This window comes from Oryctolagus cuniculus, chromosome 13, assembly GCF_964237555.1.
Source record: "Oryctolagus cuniculus chromosome 13, mOryCun1.1, whole genome shotgun sequence".
NCBI classification, from domain to species: domain Eukaryota; kingdom Metazoa; phylum Chordata; class Mammalia; order Lagomorpha; family Leporidae; genus Oryctolagus; species Oryctolagus cuniculus.
The window spans coordinates 103,399,189-103,419,519 of NC_091444.1; the positions used below are offsets into that span (position 1 = coordinate 103,399,189).

Below are 20,331 nucleotides of genomic sequence, written 5' to 3' on the forward strand. Positions count from 1 at the left end.
CACTTCTCGCTTGGCCTCCTTGTGTTCCCTTTTCGGGGGCTGTGATATGGCCTCGAACCCCCACCCCCACCCCATGGGCAGATGAGAAAAGTGCTGTCCGCAGTGAGCGGGTGCCTCGTGACGAGGGTTCCCAGTGGAGCACCCACAGAACTGGGGCTTGGGGCACGGGAACCTCCCGTTGGTTCCTGGTCCTTCCCCTCCACTTTTTTTTTACAGAAAGCTTTTATTTAATAAATGTGAATTTAATAAGTACAACTTTTGGATTACAGCGGTTCTTCCTCCATACCATTCTTTTTTTTAAACCAGAATTTTTCCTTCTCATACATTACTGTCAGATCAATATGTGGGAGGGGTCCATTCCCCCACCTAACGCTTGGTCCCCTTATGTCGGGAAAGTAAGTTTGTTTCTTTGGAAATAAGTTCCTAATGAAACAATCAGGGTATTCTCAGCCAGTCCCCTTAAGTAGCACTTAGCTGTTAATTTAACTAATCATGCATGGGCTGGTGACAATGAGCTATAAGACTACAGCTACCAAAACTTTATTTTTGAGGCAGGTCAAATCCAGATCCCGCTCTCACCTGAAAGCCGCCGGCTGTTCTTGGAGCCAGCCTTCCCGTCGGCCCTGCTGAGACACTGGTTCTGTGGGCCGCGGGGGCTTGGGGGACTCACCTGCTGGCAGGCAAAGAGGACAGGGCCAGTGGCTAGGCCGAGCTTCAGATCAGCAGATGTCGGCTTGCCCATCTGGTCAGAACACGAGGTGAAGTCCAACACGTCATCTATTAGCTGGCGAAAGGCAAACGAGGGCTGTCAAAGCGCCACCACTGAGGACTTGCTGTACCCACACTAGGACAAACAGGAAGCATACGAACCTGAAAGGCTATGCCCACGTTTTTCCCATACTGATAGGCTATCTCGTGCACCACGGGGTCCGGGCATCCTAGGACAGAGACCTGAAACACACAGAATTCAGGGGTGAGCTGCCAGGCAGGCAAGAACGGGCCCCGGCCCCTGGGTGAAGGGCCGGATAAACATTTCCTTAAAGAGGGGTAGTGGAGCTAGAGAGCAAAATACTGATTTCAGTGAAAGAATTTAAATCTTACATCCTTAAAGATTTACTTATTTATCTGAAAGTCAGAATTACAGAGAGAGAGGAGGGAGACAGAGAAATGTCCCACCAGCTGGTTCACTCCACTAGTGGCTGCAACAGGAGTGAGCCAGGCCGGAGCCAGGAGCCAGGGGCTTTATATCCAGGTCTCCCACAAGGGTGCAGGGCCGACTGCTGCGGCTTTCCCAGGCTATTAGCATCACAGGGGGTGGCCTGCCCACAACACCAGCCCCTGAAGTCTTAAATTCTAAGACAAGCAACTGTCTTCCCACCTTCCGCCTCTCTCAGGCAGGATAAGCAGTGCTTCCCACTGCTTCGGAAAAACTCAGTTACTGTGCGGGGACTTCTGCTCAGAATATGCCAAGTCACCCTTGCTGACCCGCAAGGAAAGAGATGCTCCACCGTGAAAAGCTGGCTTCCGGCACCAGCCTGGGCCCGGTGACTGTGGCCTTAAGTGACCTCGCTACTCATTTCTTGCTCACTTTAGGGTTAGATGTGTAATCTAATCTTACAGATGACATTGTCATGTACTTCCCCACCTGTACTCCCTCCTTTTAATAACCGCTGGGGACTACACTTCCTTCTAAGCAGTTCTTCCTGTCTACGGCAACCGAAGTCTCCGGTTTCAGATGTCCACCTTGCTCTCTCAGCATCAGAAGGCCCTTCCCTGGCCCTGCTGTTTCCAGACTTCAACCACCAGAGAGAGGGGAGCTTGGAAAGTCTTTTAAAACTCCCAGAACACGAGCTGACACTGGCCACTGAGTGTGCTTCCCTCGGCTCTGCTAAGCATGCTAAACAGGCCGAGGTGCGCTTTCAGAAAACAAAGGCTGGGTACAGACCACAGAGGGGGTGGGGAGGAGAGACGCTGCTCCACCAGAGAGGAAGTGTCCACACTGACTGTCAATGAGAAAGCCAGCTGAAGAACTGCGCCCTGCCCTTCCGCTCCTATCAGCGGGCTCCAGCAGGGGTGGCTCTGCTTAGCTGGCCTGCCCCAGTTGGATTTATGACCTTGATCATTACGGTGTGACCATGGCATGCGACTTCATCTCTGTGTACTTGAGTTTCCTCAACAAAGATGTAGGCACCGAAGGCCCTCACCTAAGAAGTGAGTGTGATGCTTCAGCTCAGCCCTCAGGAAGTGCCTGGCACCTGGTGAGGGTCCCCGCACCTCTGCTAATTCAAGCCAGATCACTGGTGACGCGTTAATGAAGTCTGTGACCGTGGGACTTCTGGCCATGGTGCGTGACAAACCCACACTGGATCAGCGTGGCCACTTGTCTGGGGAATCATGAACTCCTAACTGCTTCCAGCAGAAGACCTGACCCATGGGCTGTCGGGAGGGGCTCCTCTTTTCAGCTAAAGAATCCAGGAGCCCATATAGGGGGCTGTTTACAAACTTTGGAACATGCCAAATGATCCATAAACCTGGCTCAAAGACCAGCAGGGGGGCAAGACGCTGCAGCCTGGGCTGGGCGGAGCCCCAGACTCAACAGCACTTCTGTTCTTAAGCAGCAGTAACTGGCTGTGACATGGTCTCCTGTTCACAAGGTTAATCCTGCCCAGAAATACGAACTTTGTTCCTCCAAGATAAAAATCCGCCTCTGAAGTTCACCAGTTAGAAATTCACGAGCACACGTCATTAGCGCTTTGCAGCCTTTGAGTTAAGTCTCACAGCAGCCTACATGTACTCACGTGGTGGAAGGTAAAAGCTAATCACCCATTCGCCCAAGGTTCCTCCCATGGGCAGCCCTTCAGGAGGCTTACGGAACGCAGGCAGGGAGGGAGCCGTTTCCTGGCCAAGCCCGCTGCAGTCAGCCCCTGACTCCACAGTCTGGCTCCAGGGGCTGAGCTCTTCATCACTTCGCTGTGCTGCTGCTAAATGATGACAGAAGCGGAGCTCAAAGAGCTCGGGGAACAGGCCCAGGTGAGCCGACTGCCGGGAGCTCTGTGTGCTCCCCTCCCCGCTCACCCTGCGGCCACACAACTGGGCTGGCACAGGGGAAGTGCCGACAGCCACCTCTGCACGCAGGCCACCCCCAGGAGCCTGTTCTCTGAGCCCGGGAAAGGACCACCTGCACCCAAGGCACAGGAACAGAAAACAGCACCACACACACACAATGGCAAGGAGGTGCCGCCATCCGAGATGCCTGGATTCCTTCTGGAAGCGGGTGGAGTGCGCAGAACGATAAGGCAGAGGAAAGCAGAGCCTGACTCAGTGTTTATGGGAAGCAGATGCCACAGGCAGGCCGTGCTGTGCCTGTGTTTCCTGGGCTCACCCAGTTCTCATGAGTCTCACCTCAGACACACAGCACAACACTGCTTACACGGGAAGGGGCCACACACCTGATATTTGAAAGAATTACAGAGAGAGGTAGGTAGATGGAGGGATGGATGGATGGATGGATGGATGGAGATGGAGAGAGAGAGAGAGAGGGAGAGAGGGAGGGAGGGAGGGAGGGAGGAAGAGACACCCTCCATCTACTGGTCTACTCCCCAAATGGCTGCAATGGCCAGAGCTGAGCCAAGACAGGAGCCAGGAGCTTCCTCCGAGTCTCCCACCTGGGTGCAGGGGTCCAAGTATTTGGGCCATCTTCTGCTGCTTTCCCAGGTGTACTAGCAGAGAGCTGGATCGAAAGTAGAGCACCTGGGACTCGAACTGGCGCCCACATGGGATATCGGGGTTTTAACCCACTGCACCACAGCACTGGCCCACATCTCCATCTTTGAAGTATGGATTTGTGCACCCCAAAAGATACATTCTGATACGTGCCTGCATGTATTGCGGTGTTATTCATCAACAACAGCGGAGGGATGGGCATTCAGCCCTGATGACACTGACGCTGGGGTCCTTCCTCTCCCAGCTCTGACTCCTGATCTGCCACCTCTCGGGGTGGCAGCAGTGACAGCACAAGGAATGGGGTTCCTTGCAGCCACACACATGGTAAACTTTCACTGAGTTCCTGGCTCTGGCTTCAGCTGGGCCCGGCCCAGGCCATTGTGGGGCTTTGGGGAAGTGAGCCAGTGGATGCAACTCTCTCTTTTTATCTGTCTCCCTCTTGCTGCCTCTCAAATGAATAAATAATTTCAAATAGTAAAGAATATTGGAGCCCCACCATTACAGAAAGCAATATCAAAATAGGGTACTGTCCAAAACCAACAGAAAGTATTGGGAAAAAAATATACGCAACAGAGAGAACTAATATTCTTAATATATAAAAAGCTTTAAAAACTGAGGGGAGGTGGGAGTGTTGTGCCAATGGGTTAAGCTGCTGCTTGGGATGCCAGCACCCCGTACTGAAGTGCCAGTCTGACTGAAAGCTGCCTTGCTTTCACTCCAGCTCCCCGCTAGCATGCCTAGGTGGCCAGTACCTGGGCCCTTGCCACCCACATGGGTGACTTAGATGGAGTTCCGGGCTCCTGCTGTTGGCCTGACTAAGACCTGGCCATTGCAGCCATTTGGGGAGTGAACCAGCAGAAGAACATGTCCTAATAAATAAATCTTTAAAAAACCAATTAGGGGCTGGCGCTGTGGCACAGTGTGTTAAGCTGCCACCTGCAGGGCCGGCATCCCCTATAGGTGTTGGTTCGAGTCCCAGCTGCTCCACTTTGAAACCAGCTCCCTGCTAATGCCCCTGAGAAATTAGATGATGGCTCAAGTCCTTGGGCCCTGCACCCATGTGGGAGACCTGGAAGAAGCTCCTGGTCCTGGCTTCAGATCAGCCTAGCCCAGGTCATTGCAGCCATTTGGGGAGTGAACCAGCAGATGCAAGATCTCTCTTGCTCTGTAATACTAACTTTCAAATAAATAATAACTAAATCTTTTAAAAAATTAAAGATACAAAAGCAGTCTTTAAGCTTCAGAAAAGATACTCAGCTTCATTCAGAAAGAAACTAAAACGTCCGTGTAGTACCATTTCTCATCTGGTGGATGGGTGAAAATGTAGACATCCAATGCCACATCCAGTTGGTAAGTCTGTGGGTAAGAGGCAAGACACTCCTCTCACGCCAGCCACACTAGCGAGGGAAATTTGGTGGCGTGGGGTAAACACACCATGCAATGAGCCCCGTATTTGCCTTGCAGTTTACCTCCCATATAAAAATGCATTCACACGATGTTAGTCAGTGTAATATTTCTAACTGTCAAGCAAGGGAAACCTAAATGCCCACACACAGAAGAGTAGCTGAGTAACCACGCCACATTCATACAGTGGTGCATTGTAGGATATGATGCAGCTCTCCTGCAAAGTGATACAAACCAACACGGGACCATTTTCACAATATACTGTTAAGAAAGCAAGGTATGGAGGCGAAATCAAAGCAGTGCAGTATGCTACATTAAAACCGCACACAGGTCTGCTCTCTTGTGCAAAAAAATATACAGGCCAAAGGATCCAGAAGCTAATGAGACTGGTTACACAGGGTACAGAGGACGGGGGAGTGAGAACAGGGGAAAGCAGATGAAGGGGAAGGTATATTTGATAGACTCAACAACAACAAAATCCTTAAAAGAAAAAATGACTTACCAAGAACAGGAAGGAACCCCTAACATGAAATAGCAATGAACCAACCTATATTTCAAGTAACATAACCTCAGTTAGGTGGGGAAAAGGTCACTTTTGAACAGTGTTTTGACTATCCTCAGGCTAAAGGTAAAAGGAACTGAAAACAAATATGACAACAGTTAATGGGTCTGTTCTGCACATACGCACTAGTTACCAATTTCAAAAGCCCTGTGGTGTATTCTAGGATTGAGCAGCTCAGTCTGTTGTGGAGAACGCTGGCCAGGTCTCTCACTGTTGGGGAATAAGTTACACATTCTGCAGGGAAACATGTGAACTATGAATTTGGAGCTATCAGTGACCATGGACAGACAGGAATACACAGAAGCTGGGGTGGGCACTGTGGTACAGCAGGTGAATCTGCCACTTCGGATGTCTGCATCCCACATCTGAGTTCCTGCTCCATGTCCAATCCCACTTCCTGCTAATATGCACACTGGCATAACCAGGCGATGGCTCAATCCTTGGGTCCCTGGCACTCACATGGGAGACTTGGATTGGGTTCCAGGCTCCTGGCTTTGACCTGGCTCACCTCAGCTGTTGCATCTGGGGAGTAAAACAGTGGACAGGAGAGTTATCTGTGCCTTTTGAATAAATAAAGCTAAATTCTTTTTTTTTTAATTTATTTTTTTACAGGCAGAGTGGACAGTGAGAGAGAGAGACAGAGAGAAAGGTCTTCCTTTGCCGTTGGTTCACCCTCCAATGGCCACCGCGGCCGGTGTGCTGTGGCCGGCGCACCGCGCTGATCCGATGGCAGGAGCCAGGTGCTTCTCCTGGTCTCCCATGGGGTGCAGGGCCCAAGCACCTGGGCCATCCTCCACTGCACTCCCGGGCCACAGCAGAGAGCTGGCCTGGAAGAGGGGCAACCGGGACAGAATCCGGCGCCCCGACCGGGACTAGAACCCGGTGTGCCGGCGCCGCAAAGTGGAGGATTAGCCTAGTGAGCTGTGGTGCCGGCCAATAAAGCTAAATTCTTAATTAAAAACATTCAAATTTCTTTTTTTTAAAATGAAAAGGATGCAGGAGTCAAGTTATCTCTCCCATTATCCAAAATAAGAGACAATGGAGTCTTAAATAATGACAAAGGGTTATAATTCATAGGCTGAAATAAGAATCCGAGAGTCCACGCAGATAAGAGGTGCTTTACAACAGAATGCACACGTCATTGCGGCAAAGAGACAGAGGGAATGACAGACATTCCCACCAGCTGGCAACCATAACAGTAATCACCACCTCGGGGAAGGATCGTTAAGTCCTTGTGGATTCTAAAACCAGAGAGTGACAATTTGATGGGAAACAGAAGAACTGCATATTCCGGGAATACCTTTCCCACAAAGGGGAAATAAGGGCTGGACACCATGCTCACCAGGCGAGGGAGACGAGCCTTGCCAGCAATGGGGTGGAGACACCATGTGGCTCCTAGTGCCACAAGCTGAGAAGGCAGTGTGACTTTTGTGGGCTTCCTGCCTGCCAAACACTCAGAAGCAGAACCCCCATCTTGGAAAAATACCAGACAAACCCAACTGGAGAGGCTTAACGATGTAACTAACCCACACACCTCAAACTGTCAAAGTCAAGGAAGACTGCGAAAGACTGAGGAACTGGTTCACAGTTAAAAAAGACTAAAGTTTCATTACGATGAAATGCAACACGAGATCAGGGACTGGATCCTGAACCAGAAAATCTTCCCTTTTGTTGTAACAGGATCATCAAAACTGGTCACGAAATGTGACCCTTGGAACACCTTTCTATGGTGGCACTCTGGAGCTTTCAAAATCAGGTAATAGGAAGACAGCCCACTGATGTCAGCCCATGGGCAGCCCTGGAGAGAACAAAGTTCAGGAAGGGAAACCATAAGAAAAGCAAGATTACCATGCCCAATTCCCAGCTCAGCACTGACTGGCTGCAACACTGGACAGGCCGCCTGACCTCTCAGGTCCCATTCCCATTAGATTTTTCTGGGGCACAAGACAAAGCCCTCATGGGTAAGCTACATGATGCATTTAGCCTGATTATTCTATGTACGTAAATAAATAGACAACCATAATTAACTATTTTACTATCAGAGTCATGAAGCCCACCCCATGATAACCCTGTCTTACGTGACACCCACTAAGCCTACAATGGGTGGTTTAAACAAGTGGGTGGGGGTAGAGGGGAATGGTATCCTTGGTAGAATGAATTACAAGGTGGTGAGTCTCTGTCAAATTCCCAAGTGTTTGGAATTCCAGGATAGGAATTCTGATGTTTAGATTTCCCTTCGCTCCTCTTTTTGGTCTAATTGGCTTTGCATGCATTCCTTTGGTGCTTACGAGGCTTTGCATTTGAAATCCCGAGAGCACACAGGGATAGCACTCTGACTACCTGGCACCTCCGGACCACTTGAGCCCACAGGCACTGAAACACAGACACGTGTATTGAGAGAGCTCACACTCCGCCTCCTGTCTCAGCAGCTCTGGAGCTGAGGAATCAATCACGTGTGAGCAGGTAGTTCCGGGATGATGCCAGCATGCCTCCTAGTGGACATTCTTAATAAGGGGCGAGCCTTGGTCAGACATGGCCACTGTTTACCTGGTCTTGGAAGAAAGAGGTGCTCCTGAGACAAGAGGTGGGCACTCTCTCCAGCTTCGTAAGCAGAGGGGAGTGACCACAACGAATCAAGGCTCCTCCGTGGCGCCAAGGCCACGTCCCCAGACCTCTGGGAGGAGTCCAGCACTGAGTGAATTCGCTCCTGTGCCAGCCCTAAAGCAATGCTGCCCTCCCAGGAACAGTGACTCTTGGTATTTCCAGCGCCACCAGCTGCACGTGCCTCCGAACTGCAGTGTCACAACAGTGCTGTCCCTTATTCTCGGGCCCTGGATCTGCCCGAGAGATTCTGGCCATAGAGGGTGTGATAATCCAGAGCCGCCTCTCGGCACCCGCTGAAGACTGGCCATTCTTAGCGATACTTAGCATTCAGTGCCCACCAGATTTCCATCTTCTCTCTCTTTTACACACACTTGGAAACACAAACATAATAGCCTTTTCAATGAAAACACAAAGACGCCCGAGATCGTGGCCAGCAAGTGCTACATGATTCACATTCCTCCGGGTGTCAGAGTAGATCCTTCCAGGAAGCCAACATTGCCCTCATTCTTTCCTGGCTCCCAACTGCACATGACTTGACCCTTTCCGGAACAGCGACACTTAGCGCCATAAGAAGCCCCAGGGAGAGCTCGCAGTCACTAGCACAGCCATTTGCACTTGACTCGCTCACTCTTCCTCGCTCGCTGCTTTAATTACACGGGTCTACACTTACTCAGGTTTCCTGTCTGTGTGCCTGTTAGGCTGAGCAAAGTGTGCAGGTGGGCAGTCCCGTGGGTTAACGATCCACCCAAGGGCTGGCAATGAATACTGCACATTTTAGCCTACAGACTAAAGGCAATATGACCTGATTTTCAAAAAAATACACATGTAGAGAGGGCGGGCCAGGAGGAAGCCAGTTATAGTTCATACTCAGTGTATGCTCGGAAAACATGCGGCTTACTATGTTTCATGAGAAAATATTGAGGATCCATATGCATAAAACAGTACATACACCACCACCACCACCTCAACAGCTCAGTTTTCTGCCAAGCGATTATCAACATCTGAGAACACATCACTTAACTGTTCCAATGTAAAGTGCCGGGAGCAGTGCTCGCAGCAAGTCACAAGATAAATTATTTACGGTGAGTCGTTCAAAGTGTTAACAGCATTTGCAAATCAGAGTGGGGCCAATATATTATAAAGATTAGTTTCACTCAATTCTTAGGACGCAAAAAAAAAAAGCAAAAGTTAGTATCTGCATGCCAAAGAAAGTCTGCAAAAATGAAAACCACACAGAAGCTGCCTGTGTGGGGGCTGTCATTCCTTCCCCCTTGGCATTCTGGGACTTGGGACGCTCTTTTTAAGGCTCTGCGGGAAGCGTCTCCTAGGACGAGCTCCCAGGACGGAGCCATGTGGCCGTGTGTAGCGTGCAGAGACAGGACGTACATACTGCTTTACAACTGTTGGCAATCAGGCTGGCCGTCTTCTTGAAGGTTTTTTCCAGGTAGTGTGCAAATCTCTCATTCTCATTTTCTTTCGACCCTAGCTGCAAAAATTCACCTGGAAAGAAGGAAACGGGGGTCACTGGAGATGCGATTTCACTGCCTGGCTAAACACCAGCGCTGGATAAAAGAGACAAGAAATCAGAACCAACCTACCACGCACCAGGTCTTCGATAACCTGCGTTAAAATAGATATGACAGCCGTATTTCCGATCCGTGCCAGCGCTATCGAAGCTGCAGACAGAATTAGATCTCCAGCAAGAACGGCCTGGAAGAAGAAGGGCAAACGCTCAGAGAAAGCAGCAAGGCCAGGGAGCCCCAGGTGAGGCCAGGCACACAGAGCCAGCGGGGTTAGCCTGGCCCTGGGTTTCCCCTTTCCCCTTCCTCAACACCACTATGGAGGCACCAGCTACAGTCTGGGAACACTGTTGGGCCCAGGCTCCCTCTGAGACCACCTTGTCCCTCTCCCAACTCACAGCTGAAGAAACGGATACCTGGCTTCATCCTGCACCCCTGAGCTCCCCCCCCCCCCAAGAATGCAGCTGTCTACAGTTGAGCTACTCTGGGACCACTTGTTCTTCCTTCAGACCATGTTGCTGTCCTTCCCACTTGCTGTTCCTTCTGCTCAAAAAGTCCTTGCCTTCTCCACTTAGTGCACAATTAGCTAAGACACCTCCTCCAGGAAGTCTTCTCTGATCCACCAGTCTGACTTCCCTTGTGTGTGAGTGTGATACCTGTGCCCACAGCTGCCATCATACTCTGCATCCCAGCCAGTGACAGCCTATTTACCACATTCCTGAAGGGCACCGACTAGGAATCATCGCCACTAGTACTTAGCACGCCCCGGCCCCTAGCACAAAACATGCTTTTGTCGATGAGAACTAATCAGGAAATCTTGCCTCCAAGTTCAATGTTCCTTGTGCCATATTACACTGATCCTCATTCCTAGACAAAATATCTTTTTCATGGAACAACAGCAATCGGTATTTTTCCAGTCTGCTTTAGACTGTGTGCAGATGACCAACTTGTATTGCCAACTAGTTATAAATTAGACACAGTTAAATCATACGCTTTAATAAAACCCACTGTAGGGGCCAGCACGAGCATGGGTTTGTGTCCTGGCTGCTCCACTTGCAATCCAGCTCCCTGCTGTGTGCAGCTGGGAAAGCAGCAGAAGGTGGCCCAAGTGCTTGGGCCCCTGCTACCCACCTACCTGGAGACCTGGATGAAGCTCCTGGCTCCTGGCTTCAGCCTGGTCCAGCCCTGGCCATTGTGGCCATCTGGGGGTGAAACAGCAAATGGAAAACCTCTCTCTCTGTCTCTCCCTCTAACTTTGATTTTCAAATTAAAAAAAAAAACAAAAAACAAAAACCCCACACACTATCTATAGAGCTACATTAATTTGCATATTTAAAGATATACATATTATATGTTATGGTTATTAGTCATTAATGCTAGGCTTTACAGCAATTCATAGAAATTTCAAGATTAAAGTTTAATAACTCTACTGTCTAATTTCTATAGTATTTTAAATAGTGATATATATTTTACAAATTAATCATTTTTCATGAAGGGACTTCACAACATATACAGAAAGGAATTAAAAGATAAATATTATTAGAGATGTTTATTATTAAAGATAACTATTTATTTTGGTGCAAAAAACTTTTAATTCCATGCACATGACAGTCTCCCAAATTTCATACAAAAGTGCATTATGAAAAAACTATACATTTCAAAAATTTCTCGTACTAAAATAAACTTCTTTTAATTCCATTTTCCTGCATGTGTTTTGAAGTACCATTGTACAATATATACCTTACGTAAGGCATCCCATGGTAAGGGCACACGTACGAAGCACACACCGTAACACACACGTGTCCATGGAGACCCACCTCCGGCCCCTGCATTATCAGCAGCCCAGCGCTTGGGACTCCTGGCCTCAAGGAGCCTGCAGGCCAAAAGATGCCAGCAAGTGAAGATGAAGCTCCCAGACTGTGGGCGAGGAGTGAAAGGCAGGAGGGGCTGAGAAACACAGGCCCAGAAGAGCCAGGGCCAGTGCAGACGGCTCTGTGTGAACGCATCTGTGCGTGGGGCCCTGGGTAGCTCTGGTGCTGAGGCGGAGACAGGAGGCCAGGGCAGCAAAGCGCCCTCCTCATCTGCACTCAGATCTCTAGATTGTCTTCCCTGCCTAAGAGAGGGCTCCACACAGGGTCTGCTCCAGGCCTTGCCTAAAAGGAGCCCGCTGACTTCAGGGAGCAGTCACAGTCACTCCCCGGCCCCAACAGCCCTCTCCAAAACGAAACGCCATCCTTTCCACAAACTGCAGGAGTCAAGTTCACAACCAAATCACCGGTCATGGCTGTTAAGCAAAGCCTGTTAAGATGAGGATGGGGGCCGGTGCTGTGGCGAAGTAGGTTAACGCCCTGGCCTGAAGCACTGGCATCCCATATAGGCAATGGTTCTAGTCCCGGCTGCTCCTCTTCCGATCCAGCTCTCTGCTATGGCTGGGAAAGCAGTAGAAGGTGGCCCAAGTCCTGGGCCCTTGCACCCATGTAGAAGACCCAGAGGAGGCTCCTGGCTCCTGGCTTCGGATCGGCTCAGCTCTGGCTGTTGCGGCCAATTGGGGAGTGAACCATTGGATGGAACACCTCTCTCTGTCTCTGCTCTGACTTTCAAATAAATAAATCTTTTAAAAAAAAAAAAAGATAAGGCTGATGAACAGAGGAGAATCAGATGCTAGGAGCAGTGGGGGAGGGAAGAGGGTGAGTTCGTCAACGAGACACCAACAGAGAGCCAACAGAGAGCAGGCTTTCCGGGCGGAGCGCAGGCGTGGGAGTGCCTGCCCGCCAGAGGCCTGTGCATCTTCATTTGCTTTTGTTCAGCCTGACCACCATTCTTCAACAAATCAAAGCCCCAACTTTGCACACTCCCTTCAAAGAATGCTAATCAAACGGGAACTGTGCTTTAAAGTACACACATGTGAGGTGTGTACTTTGCATGGTAGAACAGTATCCCCAAGTTTTTCCTTTTTGGTTTAATTCATTTGCCTTGACAGTTGTGTGAGTGGCACTAATCCATAAATGTCTAAGGAATGACAGTGAATCTGAGTAACTCAAGCCCAGGAGCCAAATGCATGGTTCCTCATGAAATATACTTTTTGGCTACTCATGAAAACCCCTATCCTTATAACCAAAGGAACCCTATATGAAAGTGAACAGTGCAAAACACCAAGCTCTCCAATACCTGCACACATGGAAGACAACAGCTGGGCAAACACATCTTTTACTTTTGAATGACAGAAAGAAATCTGGAGACCCCATGTGATCCAAAGATCTGATGATGTAGCAAGGAAGATTTTTTAAAAGTTAAAAAAAAAAAAACAACAAAGCACCTACCTTCTTTTCACCCCAGATCTTATTAACTGTGTGTTTTCCTCTTCGAGAGCTGGCATCGTCAATAACGTCGTCGTGAACCAGACTAGCAGTGTGGATCATTTCTGCAATTAAGGCTATGGAGCGCTGGCTGGCTTGCACATCTCTAGTTAACAGAAAGCAATGCTTTTTAACAGAGACGCCGCCTAGAACCTCCTCTGCACTCATCTTGTGAAAACGGGACATCGGATCTAGGATAAAGAATTTTATTTCTCTAAGAGAAACTGTATCAACACCTTGGCCTCCCTACAGAGCCACTCTGAGAATCTGGAGAACATCTAACAATGCAGGAGAGGACCTGGCAAAGACTCTATGCACTCCACGTTCAGAGGCGGGATTTGTACAGTTAACCGAAACAAACAAGCAAAAAAAGGTAAAATCTCCCACATGCCTGGCCACTGGGCTGAAGAATCACCTTTATGTCCTGCAGCTGTCTTGGTCAGTTGTCCAAATTAAAAATTAGGTTACAATAAATTTCAGAGGTGGATGGGGAACATAGGTGAGAGACATTTTTAAAAAGTATACTGGGGGCCCGGCACTATGGCACAGCAGGTAAAGCCGCTGCCTGCAGCATGGACATCCCACATGGGCGCCAGTTTGAGTCCCAGCTGCTCTACTTTTGATCCAGCTCCCTGCTGACGTGCCTGGGAAGGCAGTGGAAGACAACCCAAGTGCTTGGGCCCCTGCACCCACGTGGCAGACCTGGAGGAAGCTCCAGGCTCCTGGCTTCAGATCGGTCCAGCTCTGGCCATTGAGGCCATTTTGGGAGTGAACCAGTGGATAGGAGACGTCCCTCTCTGCATCTGCCTCTGCCTTGCAAATAAATAAATCTTAAAGTATATCGGGAATGCCATTATGGTGCAGTGGGTTAAGCTGCCATTTGTGACATTGGCAACATCCATATCAGAGCTGCAGTTTGGGTCCTGGCTGTTCCATTTCTGACCGTCTCCCAGCTAATGTACCTGACAAGGCAGCAAAGGACAGTCCAAGTGCCTGAGACTCTGTCACCTACATAGCAACCTGGCCCAGCCCTGGTTGTTAAGGTCTTTACAGAGTGAATCAGCGGATGGAAGAGCTCTCTTTCTCTTTCAAATAAACAAACAAACAAACCAAAAAAAAAACAAACAAACAAACAAACAAAACCCTGTTTTTGAAAAAGTATATTAGGGAACTGTCATTATTCTCATGGACTTAAATGTTTAGCGTAGCAACTTCAGTAACCAAGAAAGGATGTTTACCTTTGCACTGGAAACTGAAATTTTTATTTCCCAAGTTTAACGCAACTATATGATAAGCTTTCTAAGGATTTTACAGTTAAAAGGCCAGGCCCCAGTTTTTGTTTGTTTATTTTTAAAATTTATTTGAGAAGCAGATAAACAGAGAGCTGCTATCTCCTGGATCATGCCCCAGCTGTCAGCAGCAGTGCCCAGGTGAGACCAAAGCTAGGAGCCGGGAACTCAATCTGAGTCTCCCACGTGGCGGGAGTACCTGACCCACTGCTGCTGCTTCCCAGGATCCGCGCAGCAGGAAGCTGGAGCCAGGCATCAACACGAGGCAGGCAAGCACTTTAACCACCAGGCCAACCACCTGCCCCCTGCCCCTCCAGTTTCTTTTTAATCATCATTATCCACAGGGAGTATTAAAAACTAAATTTCAAGGTAGTAAAACTGGGGAAATAACCAACCAAACCTTTTGAATATAAAACATATGCCTGACTTAAATGCATTCTACCAAAACATTCCATGTATTCCAATGGCTTACTTTTCAAGTATTGTCAGGTTGTATCTCAAGAAGGGAGAAAAAGGGACAGAGATGCTAAAATAACTTTTTCTTCAAAAATCATATGTGAACATCGGAACAAACTGGTGCCCATTCTAATGCCTCAGCCTAGTAGAAAGCAGTACTGAAGGGTTAACTACGTGAAAGACACTGAATCAGCAAGTGACTACCTCCCAATCATGCTTGCAGCATGATGTTTATAGGACCACTGGCTGGGTCCTCTTACCCAAGGCCTTAGAAGTCAACTCAGCCCCTTCCAGAGGTGCGTTCATTATTTATTAACCTTTCACAAGAGTGAACAGTTCTTAGTACTTGCAGATGAGAACAGATTCTTCCAGGGGGAAGGACAGCGAAAGCTATGAAGAGGAGGGGTCACGTCACCACACAAAGCCACTCCAGCTCTGCTGGGATGCTCACATCCCACACCAGACTGCCAGGGCTAAGATCAGCTCTGCTCTGACTCCAGCTTCCTGCTGACGCACATGCTGGGAGGCAGAGGGTGATGGCTCAGGTGCTTACTTCCTTGCCACTCCTGTGGGACACCCTGTGCGCTCCTGGCTTTGGCTGGGCCTTGTCTCAGCTTTTGGGAGGCATTTGGGAGAATGACCCAGCAGATGAAGGTCTGTGTCTGTTTCTGTCTCTGTCTTTCCAATAAAATGGAAACAAATATAATTTAAAAAATTAAAGAGAAACACTTCAGTAGATGAGAAAACAAAAGGTTTGGATGACTTTTAAGAGCTTCCTCTGAATCCTTCTTGAAGATCCTTGGATTCTGCATTAGGAAGCTTAAATATTGTTTTCAGGTCCATTTACAAGGCTCTATCTTCTTTGAGTTGAATGCACAGGAAAAGATAGACTTTACAGTTTTTAGTCACAAAGGCCACCTTTTAGGATATTTTCTCAGTTGACTCTCCTCCCAAGATGGACACTCTCTAAGAGCTAGCAGCACTCATGTTAACAACGGTGCCGGCCTCTCGCCTTTCTCCCACATTCCTAAGGGGGCCCCGCTGCTTGATCACAGATTACGGCAGCACACGGGGCTCCTGCCGGACGCCGCAGGGATACGGCAGTGCTCGCTGACATTCTAGGGTCTGGCTTTGCAATCTGATGATATTAAATCAAAGGTTTCTTATGATATTTTAGGATGTCATAGGCTACTACAGATGCATATTAAAATGTCATTTTGCATGGCCAAATTATGGACAGATACACTCAGGATTCCTGCTGAGAACAAATGCTACTTGGCACTGACGCAGCCTCTTCCTAGAGTGAGCATCCCATTTTGGATGCTTCATAATTTTATTGGATGCATTTCTTTTCCCTACGCAATTGGGCTTTAATGTGTGTCAGCTTCCATCTGGAAAACACCACCACCGCTTACTGCCTAGTGTGGCATGCCGGTGACACAGGTGACCAAACTCACAGATGACAGGACTGTCTCACACTCCCTTTAAGATGAAATCTTCTACGCCTTCAGAAAGCTGGTCACCTTTCCACTTCCTCCCATGACATCACGGCTACGCCTTCCCTGCTTCTGGGAAGGGTGACAGGCCAGGTGCCACGAGAGGCCCTCAGTCAAATACCTTCGTACAAACACTGGCTGCCGGGAAGAGTGTGTGAGGAGCTGGCAAGCCCTGCAGGACATTCTTCTCCCTTCATTACATTAATATAATTTTTCTTATAATTTAGAAAATGAAGCACACATAATAACAGATTGAATAACACAATGACCTCCCCCCAAACACCAAATGCAGCTTACTATTTTTTCAAAAAACTCTTTTTCCCTATTTATACCAATACAGAATATGAAGTCTGTAAAAAATTACAAGTGGGGCCAGTGATGTGGTGCAGTGGGTAAAGCCGCTGCCTGAGATGCCAGCACCCATACCGGCACAGGTTTGAGTCCTGGCTGCTCTACTTCTGATCCAGCTCCCGGCTAATGCACTTGAGAAGAGCAGAGGAAGATGACTCAATGCTTGGGCCCCTGCCACCCATGCAGGAGACCTGGATGAAGCTCCTGGTTTCAGCCTGGCCCAACCCAGGCTGTTGTGGCCACCTAGGGAGTGAATCAGCAGATGGAAGATCTCTAACTCTTTCAAATAAACTATTTTTTTTTTAAGATTTATTTATTTTATTTGAAAGAGTTACACAGAGACAGGAGAGGCAGAGAGAGAGAGAGAGAGAGAGAGAGAGAGAGGTCTTCCATCTGCTGGTTCACTCCCCAATTGGCTGCAACGGCCAGAGCTGTGCTGATCCGAAGCCAGGAGCCAGGAGCTTCTTCCAGGTATCTCATGTGGGTGCAGGGATCCAAAGAGTTGGGCCATCTTCTACTGCTTTCCCAGGCCAGCAGAGAGCTGGAATTGGAAGAAGGGCAGCCGGGACTGGAACTGGCGCCCATTTGGGATGCCGACGCTTCAGGCCAGGGTGTTAACCTGCTGGACCACAGCGCTGGCCCCTCAAATAAACTTTAAAAAAGCACAAAAAATTTTTTAAATTACAAGTAACCCCTGTGTGTGTGTGTGTGTGTGTGTGTGCACGCATGTGGTGGGAGCTGGATGCTATTGGCATCAACATCAAAAGTGGCTTGGATCTTGGGAGCAGTGTGAGGGACGCCTGGGAGGTCAACCTGCAGGCCCTTCCCCTCTCACTGCCCGCTCTCCCTCGGGGCCTCAGGAGCACACCAGGCTCACAGAGAAGTCTCTCTCTTTGGTGGGAACAGTGGTTTTTGGTTTTTCTAAGAGCTTGGTTGTGCCAGTCATTAGGATTCACCAGCAGTTTTAATACCACAAGAAAAGAACTGACATCCAAGGACAGCAGCTCCTGGAGTTTTCACATTTACCTCCAGACAGGACAGATGCCCGCTAAGCTGCACTGTACGTGATGCAGGTTCACGCTGCACTTTATTTTCTTGCCACTGAAGCCTCCGACCCAGGGAATATATGGGGAGTGATTCCTTGTCGATGTCCTGGATCTGTGGCGTTTCCAGGTGCAGGGAGACGGGGAGCCACACGCTCCCGCTCCTGACTACTACAGCGCAACACAGCAGTCAACTTTTCCAAACTGGACACGGGTATGAAAGTGTGAGGTTGACTGACCACAGACAGACACAGCAGCCTCATCCCAGCCTGCCTGGTGCGGGAAGCGCCTGTCGTCCCCCGCTCACAAGCCCTGCATCCCTCCTGCTCTCATATTCTTACACTTGAACTTGAACTCACCAACCACGAACACCAGCTCATCAAACCTCCTCCCCCTTTGAAGCCTTCCATTACTACCGCCTTTACTTCAAAGACTCATTCTAGTACTAAGTAAGGACCCCTCCAAAGGGCCGCCTCCTGGTAAAGACAAGACCATTTCTTCAGGCACCAGTCTCCTTGCCTATCCCACACACAGCAGCAGCAGCGGCTGCTCGGGGAACCACAACACTCAGAAACCAAGGAAAGTTCCAAGCGGGACAGTGAGCTGACTGCCATCGCTCTGTGAGTCTTCCCAGGACAGTCTCCTGTCATCTCTGTTGTTATAGAAGCCAGGAAACCTACCACCTCTGGATGTAAGATTCTTATCACACCTGGGTTCTTAACCCAACAAATGATCTAATTACCCAGCTTAACAAATGTTTTAATTACTTGATGAGTGGATAATTAGCTACTGTTACAACTGTGTGATAACATTACTAACCATCTCATCATGTAGCCAGCTTTGGAAACTGGACTAGTTTCAACGTATCAACAGACGTGTGCACAACACACCTAGGGGAGCCCTGTTCTCCTGATCCTTGGCAGTGAGACGCCTCAGCACTGGGGGAGCTTCCCACAGGAAGGCATGGTGCCAAGGTCAACGCGAGCAGGTGCCTGTCAATGAGGCTGCTGAGCAGGACTGCTCTGGCTCGTTTGAGGCTGAGGCAGACACACAGCTCCACTATGTTCAGTGAGTTCAGCAATCCGATAGACATTTGCTTACTTATTTTTAATTTTGATTTCAGGCAGAGAGAGGGAGAGACAGGACAGAGAAAGCTCCCGCTCACTGGCTCACTTCCCAAACGCCCACAATGGCTGGGGCTCGGTCCAGAAATACAATCCAGGACTCCTTTGTTGTGGCAGGAACTCAATTACTTGAGCCATCGTTCCTGCCTCCCAGGGTCTGCACTGACAGAAAGCTGGGAATCAAACCCAGGCACTCCACCGTGGGACACGGGCAGTCCTACCATCAGGCTAACTGCCTGCTCCCAGAAATCTTGATAAGGCTCTTTGTTACTCTGGATGCTTTGATAAAGTAAGTGCTGCCCTACAGTTAGGGCGGGTTTGGCTGAAGGCTTTGAAAATTTTCTCAAATGTTTATTTGTAGCTAAAGTCGTTTTCTTCAAGGGGCAGATGTTAAAAAGTCTGGAAAAGGCAGATGCCATCAGCCAAGATCCCAGCGTGACTGGGCGGCTCACATCACAAGCGCTACACCTGACCAAGAGGCTCATTCGGTAGATGCTGCCAAGGGAACGGTAACCATGGCAAGGACATTTCCCAGACATAGAAGTCGACAGCCGCATGAGAGGGCGCCACTCACCGGGAGTTGTTGTGGTGAATGTTGCATGCTCGGGCCATCAGCACCACGATAACCGGCCGGAAAGCTTTGCCTTTCCCGTCAAAGTAGTACTCGGACATCTCCTTCAGCTCGGCGGTGGAGATGAGCAGCTCCTGAAATGAGGCTTCTCTGCGTCAGACTGGCATCGCAGCTGCACAGCAAGTCAACAGGATTTCTTTTACAAAGCTCTGGCTTGATTTCACTGTACTCACGTCAGCTGGGAAATTCAACAGTCAACTCTGCTGGACAAGACTCCACCGTGAGCCATCATCCCAAGTGCCCTCCCTGCCTGCCGGTAGTTACACAACGCTTGGCCTAGCCTCCAGTGGGGGTCTCAGGGCTGGGGCAGGTCCCGGCACCTGCCTCACCACCTGTCTCTGCAGACAGCAGGAGGATGCACTAGGTGGCCCAGGACTCCAAGCTAGTGACAGATGGACGGAGAAAGGAGCAGAGGCCGGTGAGTGGCTTGGAAGATGGAGCACAGAGGAAGACAGACTGGGAGTCTGAACAGCAGCCTAGCGCATGTCCTCGATGGGCGGTGAAGCCAGGCACTGAGACAGGGAGACAGAAACACTGCTGCTGGCTTAGACTTCAGGTGGCAAAAGACATCTCAGGTGAACACCACCACCCAGCAGCCCAGCATTAGTCCTGTTCACTGGATTCCTGACTCAGCGCCATGCACCGCGGCCCAGGCCATGGATGCAGACATAAGGAAGACAACCCTTGCCTAGGAGGAGCCCAGGGTCTAGGGGAGGGGAAGTGAGACAAGAACTGCAGGTGCAACGACCTGTGACGGAGGTCGCACAGGGAG

The 20,331-nt window shown here is 49.4% G+C and overlaps 1 protein-coding gene across 7 annotated transcripts in view; it reads right to left on the bottom strand.

The window, feature by feature from the left end:
• Positions 1 to 20,331, bottom strand: part of PDSS1 (decaprenyl diphosphate synthase subunit 1) — a 42,476-nt gene that overhangs the window by 8,962 nt on the left and 13,183 nt on the right. For 2 of the 7 annotated variants that reach the window (XM_051820991.2, XM_051820989.2), the window contains exons 4-9: positions 19,503 to 19,633; positions 13,134 to 13,275; positions 9,892 to 10,003; positions 9,684 to 9,793; positions 871 to 951; positions 671 to 784 (exon numbers count right to left, since the gene is read on the bottom strand). In XM_051820991.2, the coding sequence (XP_051676951.1) occupies positions 671 to 784; positions 871 to 951; positions 9,684 to 9,793; positions 9,892 to 10,003; positions 13,134 to 13,275; positions 19,503 to 19,633 (690 nt within the window). Of the gene's footprint in view, positions 1 to 670; positions 785 to 870; positions 952 to 9,679; positions 9,794 to 9,891; positions 10,004 to 10,948; positions 11,016 to 11,553; positions 12,443 to 13,133; positions 13,361 to 19,502; positions 19,672 to 20,331 lie in introns of those variants that run through there. The other 5 variants (XR_007909773.2, XM_070056117.1, XM_051820992.2 and 2 more) reach the window with 5 other exon arrangements.